The sequence below is a fragment of the Amblyomma maculatum genome, chromosome 7 (assembly GCF_055883805.1).
Source record: "Amblyomma maculatum isolate TAMU_Amacu chromosome 7, ASM5588380v1, whole genome shotgun sequence".
Lineage (NCBI taxonomy): Eukaryota > Metazoa > Arthropoda > Arachnida > Ixodida > Ixodidae > Amblyomma > Amblyomma maculatum.
The window spans coordinates 35390737-35402520 of record NC_139350.1 but is presented as its reverse complement, the minus strand read 5'-3'; the positions used below and the strand labels follow the sequence as shown (position 1 = coordinate 35402520).

Sequence of the window (11784 nt, the reverse complement as noted above, 5' to 3'; positions counted from 1 at the left end):
TTCTTTTTGAAGTCCCTGCAGTTCCACTGCCAAATTATGGTCCCTGTCTTGTCCATGATGAGTGAGAGAACGGGGCTTCCGGCCTCTAGGGAGGCTTTGGATCGGGATGAGCTCTTTCTTCGCCTCCAAACACGATCAGAAGTGACTTCATTTGATTTGTTATAGCCTGGACTTCTTATCTATGATATCGCTTAGTTTGCTTAGTATGCTTTCCTCGTGTTCCTTGAGGCGTGCTTCTAGTTCGCTCTCGTTAATGTTTTTGTGCATCTTTTTGTTTCTCTCGGGTTGAGCCGTCTCATGATCCTCTGCCTTCCTCTCTGCGGTGCCTACCGTATCTACCTCCATGCTGCCCTCGTGCTGCGCCTGTGGGGCGGCTATTCTCTGGACAGGGGTAAGCAGTCTTTTTTGCGCCGCCTGCGTAGCTCGCACTGTAATGTTCGTTAGCTGCCCAACTTGCTCTTTGAGTTGGTTTACTGTTACCGTTAGAATTTGAATTATTTCGTTTAGATAGCGATTTTCCTCATCTCTCTTTTCTATCTCTTTTTTAAACATATTGGCCTGTCCCTCTAATTCTGGTGTCATATCATGGGAGACCGCGCTTGCGAAGCTGACAGGCATACCAGAGTGGGTCCTCTTTTCTTCTGGTTCCCGCAGGTCCGGCCAGTGGGTCTGGTTGTCTCTGGGTGGCGGCTTGGGTGCACTTGTGTCCCTGGACTCGGATCGTTGTTTTTTGGCCGCAGGTGGAAGCATGACCTTCGTTGGAGGCCTGCCTCTGCCCGTGGTCGCTCCTCTCTTGTCTTGTTCGGCCCTAGCCTCGGCCTGGGCCGCGTCGCGTTGTTTAACCCAGTGAGGCTTCCTGTAGAGTTCCCTGCATGTTGGGTCCCCTAACTGATGCTTTTTCCCGCAGAGAAGACACTTCGGTTCGCAGGCATGCTTCTCTGGCTGATTTCTTAGCCCGCAGCCTCGGCAGCGGGTGCTGGTTGGATCTGGGCAGACGTCTTGCCTGTGCCCAATCTTGCCGCATGCGTAGCACACGTCGTACTTTTTCTTATATAGGTTGCATGGAATCCATTGACTGAAGAATTTTACGGCCATTGGTACTTCCAGTTCTTTGAAGTTAATGATGACTGTTTCGGACGTCCTTCCTAGTCTTCTTACTGCCGTATACGTTGGGTTCCGTGGGTTGTCCAACGCCTTGTGTATTTGTTCTTCCGTCAACTGCAGATTAATCCCGTAATTGACGCCTTTGCCCCCCTCGGGCATCGCTGGGTGGCCAGTCATTTCGACATCTTCCTCCCACTCGGATGTTCTTGATTTTGGCGGAAGCCTCTGCCCTTTCCTTGTCCGGGGTTGATATTAGGATCGTCTGGTTGTTTTTGTTGAAGACAATGTCCTCTTCTGCCATGGGGGGATAGACCGGCCGCCTCCAGTATAGCGTCTTCAGCAAAAACCGCCAGCTTCATCTTTATGTTGTCGATTCCTCCCGCTGGTCGTAGGACAATCTTCTCTGTTCCCGATGGCAGGCGAACTTGCAGCTTGTCGACCATCCTCTCTGCCATGGCTTTGTTTTTCTTCAGGTTTAGTGTTTTTCGTTCCCTTCGTCTTGCTAATACTTCTGCCACTTTTTCCTCTGGGACGTATCTGCCGCCTATGGAGCGGCACCAGCCCCCTTGGTCTTTCCCTTTATCGTCGAAAGCACCGACCTCCATCTTTTCATCATCCTCTTCGCCAGCGTTGGGAGCACTTTTTTCTTCTTAATTTGCAGCCGACAACGTTGACTGTTCGTCACTTCCGGTAGTTGCCGCGGCTGATACGGCTCCGTTTCTTCTTTCTGCTGGCGTCTCCGCCGATGCTGCAACCGCTGCCCGTGGTTGTGTCATGTTTGGGCCGGCGCAGCAGCTCTGCGAGCTGCTATGCCGTTGCGTTCCCTCGGTACTTCTCTCTTCTACCGGCGTCTCCGCAGACGCTACAACCGTTGCCCGTGGGGCCTCCATGCTTAAATTCTTCGACAGCGAGCGGCCTCGGGTAGGGCCCGCGAGGACACGGTCGGCTCCCTAGGCTTAGCTCGTCGAAGCGTCCGTTAGGCTTAGCTACTCCACGAGCGACGCAGGTCTTGAAAAGTCAAAAAATGGCGAATAAGAGGTCCACTTGCCCAAAATTGGTGTCGCCGTGGTCCTTGCGTATTCCGCCACTTGATTCAAAGAACAAATCCGGGTGAAAACTTCGAAAAGCTGCCAAAAAAGTCGAACAAACGCGGAGCCCATGTGAAATGCGTCCGCTCTCTTCGGCTGCATGCAGCACGTCCTGTAGCACTGTCTATTCTTCCTGTGCATTGAGCCTGGCTTGCTGCGCCGGATGGCAGAAATAGCTCAGTACACTACACATCCTTAAACCTCGCAATTTGACAGTGTCTGGACGGCACGCAACCCTCATTTGTTTCGTTGCGGTAGTATTACTTATTGTTGACTATATCACGGTGTGTTTAACCCTTTTTGCTTAGTATAGAATGGACATGAAGGCTCGATTAGCTGTCTCATGTGTAAAAACTTCCGCTTCACACTCTACATACATCCCGCCAGTGTCTCCGATGGGCCTTGGCGTCTCTTGTGAAGTATAAAAAGGAGCACAAAGGTCTAGGTGCGAGTTTACGGCTCAGCAAGGCCAAACAAGAAGCTTTGCATGAAACAGGAATGACACTGTAGGCTTCCATGCAGCTGGAATGGTACAAAAACAGCCGCCGAATGAATGCGGCGGCCGCCACCCACTTGGGCATCGAGTTCACGGAACAGCGTGACGAGCTACGTGTGGCGGCGGCCAAGCTGATTCACGACGGTGTCTACAAGTGCGTGGCCAGCAACGCGGCCGGCAGCACAGAGCGCAGCTTCCGCGTCATCGTCCTACGTAAGTAGTCGCCACACTTCGAAGAGCGAGGCTCGCGGATGGATCTCTCACTGTCGCGATCAGTATCAGATACACCACGCGAGTGCTTGGCCAAGCACGCCTCTTGGTGTTTTGCAATTATGGCGGGTTTACGGAAGATGGGATGTTGCCTGGTTCAACCGTTTGACATACTGACGGATACATGTACGCAACAGAGGCTTCTAATTTCGTATTCAATGCGTGCTTACGGACGCTGGTATCATATTCAAGGAGGTGGTAAAACGCATCGCCTATAAGCGCTGTCTGGGAATTATCCAAGCAATGTGTCTAGAGATGCCAAATTACTGTCTATAGTCAATTTTAATTTCGATGTCTGGGCGCAACCATCATGATTTGATGGTGGCGCCCCGTATGAGCCAAACAGGGAAAGTCCGTACCGGCTGCACTGGATGCCATCTTGGGGTGTGCGCGTGCCGTTGATGCTGCGGTAGCGACAGTGTAAAACGGTCACTGCGCGCTGTTTGGTATAGTGATGCTATTCTGTGTTTTGTTTGAGCGTTCCAGACAACCATAGCACTCGGGTTTTTCTCCGGAAGCTGTTGAAACCAGCAGTAGCGGCCAGCGCGACTGCAAGGACCGCGCTCTGCTTCCACAGGCCAAACTCTTTGCTACGCAAGCAAAAGAGGCATGTTCATTTTAAATGTGACACTAATAAGCGTCACATTTCATATGAACATGCCTCTTTTTTCAGTTATATTTTATACCTGTTATAGTACCTATAGACGCAAGCGCTCAATAAATGAATTTTAAAGGCACCTCCCGAACGCGGAGTGCACATTTACTAGAAGAATGGCTTTGCATTCATCGCCGCACTGATATACCACCACCCATTTCATCTCTTGTATTTTCTCTCTGCGGTTCCTATTTGTAGTCAAAACTGCGCTGTCTTCATATTGCATTAAAAGATTTGAGGCTTGTTATACGCGGGCAGCGTTCTTTGCGAATTCGCCGCTAAACGCTGCTGTCGCGAACGGAGCTTGGCGAGTGTTGCCGTTTGTGACGTCCCGACACGCGGATGTGAAAAGCGCACGATTGGCCCGCTTCAACAACGTACCTTCCTTTCACGTTTAATCGCTTTTCTAGGACAGCACATAAACTAAGCAGTTTATGGAGCGCCATTCGATGGCGTTTTTATGCAGCCTTTAATAGTACCATCCGACGGCGCAGCAACAGCGCAGCCCATCCCGTCGTTGCAGCATCGTTTGGACGGCATGTCGTAATGTCGAAAAACGTGCGGCCTCAGCTGCACCACGAAATAAATAAATTCGAACATTTATCCAGCAGCAGATGCCGTAACATTACTAAAGCGGTGCCTCCCGTTGGTATGGCGGACGACGGAGTTCTCGCCGTGCGCTATTCGTTGCTAGCCTAAATTGCTTCGCATCGAAGGCACATCGCACGGCGCTTAAGAATTGGTCAGAGCTAAACTGAATGGTGTTGAACAGATAGTTGAACTTTTCCAACAATAAATTATTAGTAATTATGCTATATTACAGGCACAAATAGCCTAACCCTTTGAGCAGCCAGGACTGAGCCTTCAGAACTAAATTCCAGGTGCGCAGAAAAGTTCATAGATTCATAGATTGCGGTGACTTTGCTACGCAAGCGCAATGAAAATGCTTAGGAGCACATAGGCTGGTTACAAATATGAAAGAATTAGCGGCTACTGGCCACCGAGTATGCAATGGGATAACTACGTGGGAGTTGAAGTGTAGCAAAGCAACCCAAGGTCATATAGAGAGAGAATTAGGGTGTGGGGGTATATATAGGTATGAAATCATGGCCATGCAAGTGTAATTTGGCAAGTGACATGGCCGAACACTGATATCCCGGCTGATTCTGGTTCTACCAAGTCACGAGACCATGTGATGTGGCAAGAGCGGCCAGCTTGAGTATACTTTGAGATGCAAAGGCGAGAAGACAATCCAACCCTCCTGAAGGCTTCGATGTCGACTCAGACAGGCTACTCGATCGTAGGCCGAGAAGGCACGTTTATGTGGCTTGGTTAAACGGCGCCTCATATATATACCGTGTGTTCTTTTGCATAATCAGTGATTGGGCTCATTGTCAGAGCATTGCGTGTAACCTACAATGCAATCCATAGACAACCGGATTTTTATGCTCCGACGGAAACCTGGTTCATTTCAGAAACAGCATTTTAGTGCCGATTGTGTTTCCGACTTACAAAGAAAAAAATAATGGGCCAGCTTTAACAGTTTTAACGGCGGATGTGAGAGACCACTATAAGAACCCTCCTAATTACCTGAAGAATGCGAGAAAATAAAAAGAACGATCTGAACATCCAAAATGTATCTGTGTGAGTCAATAAGAACCTATCCAGACCGCAACGACATCTGTTGGGGCCTTTCCGTCGATTCGCCAAAAGCGAGCGCCATAAACATTTTAAGTGGCCCTAAACTTTATCGCCTACCGTTTGCGTAAGCCTCCGGCGCTGCGGCTATAGCTATATATCCAGCACTGTCATTCGTCAGAATAAATAACAAAGAGGCACTGACTGACAGAGAAAAAAACAATGGAGTGGGAACAAAATTATTCAGCCCATTGACATGCCTTCTTGTCTGAAAGAGGCCACATCCTAATAAGTTGCACGGCGAAGCAGAAAACGCGAGCGCAGAATGGCAAAGACTAGTTGCCAACGCGTTGGCATATGCTTGATGCGCCGCTGCTGTTGTCACATCGTGTTCCTGGCAAACACTGTGTTGTTCAAGCGACAAGTCTTAGGCAATTTGAGCACGAGCCTGTGTTCAATTTAATGTCCGGAATTTGTAACCAGCCGATATCGCTAGCCATCCTTTGTAACAGAGTTTTTCTGCGGGTTACTTTCATGCGTTCAAACTCAGAATGACTTGAAGATGGCGCGTAGGTGGATTTTATTCACCTAACAGCGCCTTTGCTTGCTTCGCAAACCGGAGTATCGGGTACTCGAGTAAAGAAAGCGTGGTCTTTAGTTTGTGCGCGTTGTCGTGACCTTCGGCGTTAGGACAACGGTGGTACGGATATAGCACAGCTCTCAAGGCCCTCCTTGTATGGATGGGCCACAAAAAGTGCGCAAGAGTTCAGCCCCGTTTTTTGAAACTGTTAATGCAGGCCGTGTGTAGGCTCTAGCAGAGGTGCGAATACAAGATCGAGTTGAAGGGCACAAACACAGCAAAGCATAAGTGCATTCTTTAGAAAGCGCCCTACAGCGATCGCTCTGGGGTAAGCCCGATTTACTTTATTAATCTTAGCAAAGGACCCAGAAAAGAGAACTTCTACAAATTGAAAGCACACCCGCTGCGGCACATCCTGATTGGCGTTTGCGTTTAGTAGCTAAGGGTGGGACGTGAACTGCAAGAGCCACCAGCGCTGTTTTTGCATTTTGAAGGAGGTGGACTGCAAACACTGCTGTGTCCTGGCTGCTCAATGTTTTATATTTTCAAGAGCCCAAAACATAAACCTTCATTGTAGTGAATGCTATTAGGCCATGTGGAGCCTCCGGAAGTTGAATATATAATTGATAGTGATAGCATCTGCGGCTCGCTTAAAAATTAACGCAGGGCTATTGACGTAGAACCTGAGTTGTCTATTGTGGGAGAAGGTATTGGTACGGTGTCTCATCGTTGTCTGCGACTATGGTAGGAACACAGGCGGCGGTGTTTAACTCTACCGCACGCGATCCTCGGAGAGAAATGCTCACAGCTACGAGGCAAAACTTTACCATTGGCATCGTGGCACGAATGCTCAAGCGGCTCACGGTACGCTCTCAGTCAAAGCATTTCATGCCACTCCTCCTACACAGTCACCAGTCGAAACACTACTCTCTGTGCTTCATTGCAGTGTCATTTTCCCGCTCTACGACCGCCGCTATAAACTTGAGGGGGGAGGGGGGGAGGTGTGGAAGAAGGCACGAGCCCAGGCCCTCTTACAGGCATGCACGGTTATTACACTTGATAAAAATTTTGTACGCGCCAGAAAGTTCAGAGAGTGCTCGGTACGAACACCGCAGGAGATGTTCCACTGCAGCAAAGGAGGCAGTAAACAACTCGACTGTCAGGCATCAATAGCCGCCGAGAGGCTGGTGCCTTCTCCTTCTCGCGCCAGGCTGTTTTCAATAATCTCACTGAAAGTTCCTAGAACATGTTTTTATGAACTGTAGGAGATAGGTGATCGCTGTAAAACTTCGCGTGCTAATGGAATCCAAAGCCACTGTTCATGCACGTAGCCCTAGCTAAGAAGTACCTTGGTCATGTTTCAGCTCGTTACGGACCACTTCTAATAGAATCAGTTGTCTCGCTCCCTCGCAGTTCCCCCACAGATCCAGGGACCATTGCGCGAGGTGGTGCGCGTGGTGGAAGGCCAGGAGGTGACACTTAGTTGCCGCGTGGTTGGAACACCAGCGCCCTCGGTGGGCTTCCTGCGAGACGGCGTCTCCTGGCCCTCAGACGAGCGGAGTGATGGCCGCCGCGAGCTCTTCTTCCCCGCTGCGACCGCTGAACGTGACGCAGGCATCTACATCTGTCGCGCCACCAATGAGGCAGGCAGCGCCCAGAAGCTTTTCGAGCTCATTGTCCTCGGTGAGTCAACTCGTCCTCGGGGCCGCCAACATTCTCTTGAAAGCTTTCGATTTGCGCAATTTTAGAGCACCAGTTCCTAAGCCTAAAGTTTCCACCCTGCGCGTAGCAGACGGCACTGACAGCATCAGCGCGCAAAGTTACTCCGGATAGAGCGCATTAAGTGCGAGGAGGGTGTGTTTACAGTGATTCACCGAGGAGCATTCCGTCCCGCCACATGGAGGGCGCGGAGCGGGCAACCCATGTGTCTACGATGCGTCACCATCGTCAAGTTCACGGGAGTTTTATGCCAGTAGCATAAGCGAACAATTAGAGCAATTCATAGGCCTCATCCCGTGGCAAGAGTACGACAGCAGCCTTGCCCATCAATTTGGCTCTTAGTCTGGGTCCGAATTGGGCAATCTTAATTATCACTCTGCAAAGCCCAGTCTGTGTCCACCACGTTCTTGCGTAGGGCCATCCCGGGGGGTGGCCGGGCACCATTCCAGCAGTAATGTAAAATGCTGATTCCTCTCTGTGCAAGTAGACATATTAGTCTTGCAAAGAAGCAACCGGTAAAAGCTACCAATTCGCAACATTAGCTTGAAGAAATAGTTTACTTTCGCAGGCTACGTTGCAAGACAAACTTAAATTTCATTTGGCCGCTTCTCGATCGAGTCGAGAAGCAAGGCGGCTGTGCCCTGTTCATTATCAACGCACTGCAAAGAACCCCGAGCCATCTCAATACATCCGCAGCCCTCCTCTAAACAGGTTCCTCTAGTCAACCTCCTCACTCTTCCTAAGATTACGGCTTATCTCTCTTGCCGTTTGTAGTTAGTCTTATCGTAATACAATATTCTTCAGCTCGTTTAAGAAGCATAATTTAAAAAAATGTTTTATGTAACAATAATGGCAGAAAAAATGGAATAACGAAGAACAAAATAAACTACACACAGTAAAACCCATAGTAGGAGAATGGAAATCATGTACACAGAACAAACGCTTCAGTGAGGTGATTTTGTGCCGTCTTCGAATCAGACATACGCACTTGACACACAATTTCTTACTGAGAAAAGAGCAAAAACCATTATGCGAAGAATGTGGAGGTGAGTTTACCGTGAACCACATTTTGATCTCGTGCACAGAACTTGAACAGTTAAGGAAAAAATATTTTACTCCATTCTATAATGAACGCATCCCATTCCACCCCTCTTTACTATTAGGAGACAACCCGCTTGTTGAAATTTCATCTGTTTTTAGTTTTCTTAAAGAGTTAGGGATTCTAAATCAGCTGTAATTTTCTAAACTTTTCATTTTCACTCATAAAGAAGCTCAGCAACCGAGTGTTTGGCGCATGATGGTCATGGTTGCCTATGTGCCAAAAAACCCAACCTAACCCAACCAACCAACCAATACAACAAGAATTAGAACACAATAAGGGTTTGGTACAAACTGGCTGCTACACGAAATGTATTCGTTGTTCCAGTACCATTGTACTTCTCAGAGAGTCGATACGAGAATGGCAGAGAGCAGCAGTGCTCGCTAGCTCAAGTTAGCTTATCGCATTAGAGAAGACTCTCGGACATCTGAAGACTACAAAGCAGCGTAACAGAGCACAGGTACAAACAAAAACCTCTTCTATGTGCATGCTTGAACTTTAGCCTTGCTGATGAAAAAATCGATGTTTTTTGATGCTTAACATAAAGGAAAGATTTCTTTCAACCCACCCGAGTTGACCTCATCCGATCCAATAAATTGTCGGTGTCACCATTTCTCATGATGTATTTTGACGTTTTCATGCTAATAAAACTCTAGGGTTCTTAACGCGTCACCTGTGGGACGCGCCACAACACCTAAGACTGCAAGTATACCTCTCACATGTTAGAACTAAAGTGAAATGCGCATCTCCCATCTGGAGCCCTCATCAAGCATATTTCACAAATGCTATCGAAGCTGTCCAAAACAGGGCCATCCAGATTAATTCACTTCTCATACTCGTGCGACGTGAGCAAATCATTCCTAAAATAGCAATCAGATCTATCTCACCGTCGTATTGCCAGTCTTGCCTTGTTTCACATGATATTTTATTTGCCACTAAAAGGAGAACCATACATTTGCGCAGTCCCACAACTCAGATCTCATCGCATCAGTTATTCTCTTCAAAGTTTGCGTCCACGGGCCCTTGCCGCTGCTTTTGTGACCTCAATTTGTTTTCTCCAGCAGCTGCTGGCTGCAACTGCCTTCGCCACAATGTCGCTGCCATAACATGTTTACCAGTATTTTCAAGTACTGTATATACATCTATTTCGTGAACCCTATCCCTTATGTAACGCCCCCAAAAAATGACTTTAAGGAAAATACAGTGATGTGATGTGATGCACTAGCGCATTATGGCTTCGATACCCCATTTTTGCAGAGATAAAAAGCCTTACAAAAGACTGAACCCGGTTCCCCGTACAGCAACCGCCTTCCTGATCATGCATCTCGCAGTGAGATGGAAACACAGCTCGCTTGAAGGCAAAGTACGGATCCTAGCAGATGTCTCGCTAATGTCTTAAGCAGTCTGTTCAGGGGAATTATTAAGCCACGTAGCACTAATCATGAGAGCAATGTGTGATTTTTGATTCCTAATAGCCTCAAAAGTACCAGATTGAAGCCACGCCCTAAGAAAAAGCCACAGTACCAAGGTATAGGCACTGTTCGATTAGTTGGCGTCCCACGGTTTGCTTTAACGCGACTGCGCGTATACATGGCATTAACGATATTCAGTAGATGCTAGCGCCGACTACTTCCAAGGCTTTGCAAAAACATGTCGTTAACATTTACACGCGGATTTCTCCAATACACCCAGAAAGTGAAATAGGAGTTCTTCGATTTCGTTGGTGCAAAAGGATTTACTACTAATCATACGCAGGATGTAAGGGAGTCCGCAGTGGCGGAATCCGATGGTTTCGACTACGTGGGGTGCTTTAACGTCGCATAGCACACTGAAGCACCTTGCTTTTCGCCTCCATCGAAAAGCGGCCGCCGCGGTCAGGATTCGATTCCGCATCTTTGGTACTGCACTCGAGCGCCCTATATATGTGACCCATAGCTGACGGACGTATGGGTGTTGCGTTTGGCCGTGTCCCCAGAAGTACTGTTCTCAAACATTAGAAACTGATAAATTACAAAAATAACAAAATTGTTCAATGAAGTGACATTTAGCAGCTTCTCTTGCTTCTGGTAATAAGTTAGAGCCACGTATGACAGCCCAAGGGAAGCACACACACTTCATTTTGGGCTGTGCTACGTATTATTGCTTCAAATATTAGCAACAATCTATAAACCAGCGCGCAAGACCTTAAGAAGCAAGACATACTATAGTGCCCTGTCTTAAAACTAAAACCACTTTCTAGCGCAATCCGGCGCACATGCGAAACAGATTACCAACGCCACGCTGTCATCTAGCCCCAATAGGAAAAACATTGATTCTCAGTCACCAGTAAGCTAAAAACAGTTGTGTCGTGCAATAACCTCTTACAGACTTTGTCGTAGATGGTCTTTCGAATGTCATAGAATATCCCTTATTGACATTTAGTATATATCTAGGAAAATGTACTACATAAGTTTGTTGTGGTCATTGCATCAACGACCTTTTTTTTTAAGTCAGGTCGTTTTAGCTTAGGAACACACTTCAAGCAGATAGTGCGATGAAACTAGGAAGAATATTTGAAAATCTTGCAGTATTTCACATGCAAACTATGTTGTTCACTGTGCTAGATCTTAATATTACGGACGAAGGAGGAAGAAGAGGGCCATGGCGCGGGCAGGAGCGCGCGCGCTAGGCCCGTTAACATATTCATTAAACATCATCTCACGGTCATGGAACATTCTCCCTGTTCTCTGTTCTCCTGTTTTCATCGGCTTGCCGCCACGTAACAATATATAGGAGCCCTTAGCAGATCAATACAAAAAAGTAAGCTGTAGGTATTATGCTAATCATCAGATAGGTGTATTTTCTGGCCCTCTGCTAGTCTCCCGAGTCATGTTTCCCACCTTTTTGTTCTCTCTAAAACATAAACTAACTAGCCGAACAATTCACGCTTCCACAATAGCGTGTCGAGTGACAAAGCTTAATGCATTCTGTGATAGAAAGTTGAGGCATAAGTTTGTGCTGCACGGTTTTTACCGTGTCCTTGCAGGTTCTATCGTACTGCCTTCACCGTCGTTGGGGTACGTAGAAGGTGCATCTGCAGTGAAACGAGTTCAGTATATCCTGAAAAGTGGAAGGCTGTGCTAAAATACGTAAAGT

At 47.7% G+C, this 11784-nt stretch overlaps 1 protein-coding gene across 1 annotated transcript in view; it reads left to right on the top strand.

Moving 5' to 3' along the window:
- The first annotated feature begins 2708 nt into the window (after nucleotides 1-2708).
- Nucleotides 2709-11784, top strand: part of LOC146182970 (hemicentin-2-like) — a 43892-nt gene continuing 34816 nt past the window's right edge. The window contains exons 1-2 of the mRNA XM_084608313.1: nucleotides 2709-2901; nucleotides 7245-7514. Coding sequence (XP_084464439.1) covers nucleotides 2709-2901; nucleotides 7245-7514 — 463 coding nt within the window. The remainder of the gene's footprint in view (nucleotides 2902-7244; nucleotides 7515-11784) is intronic.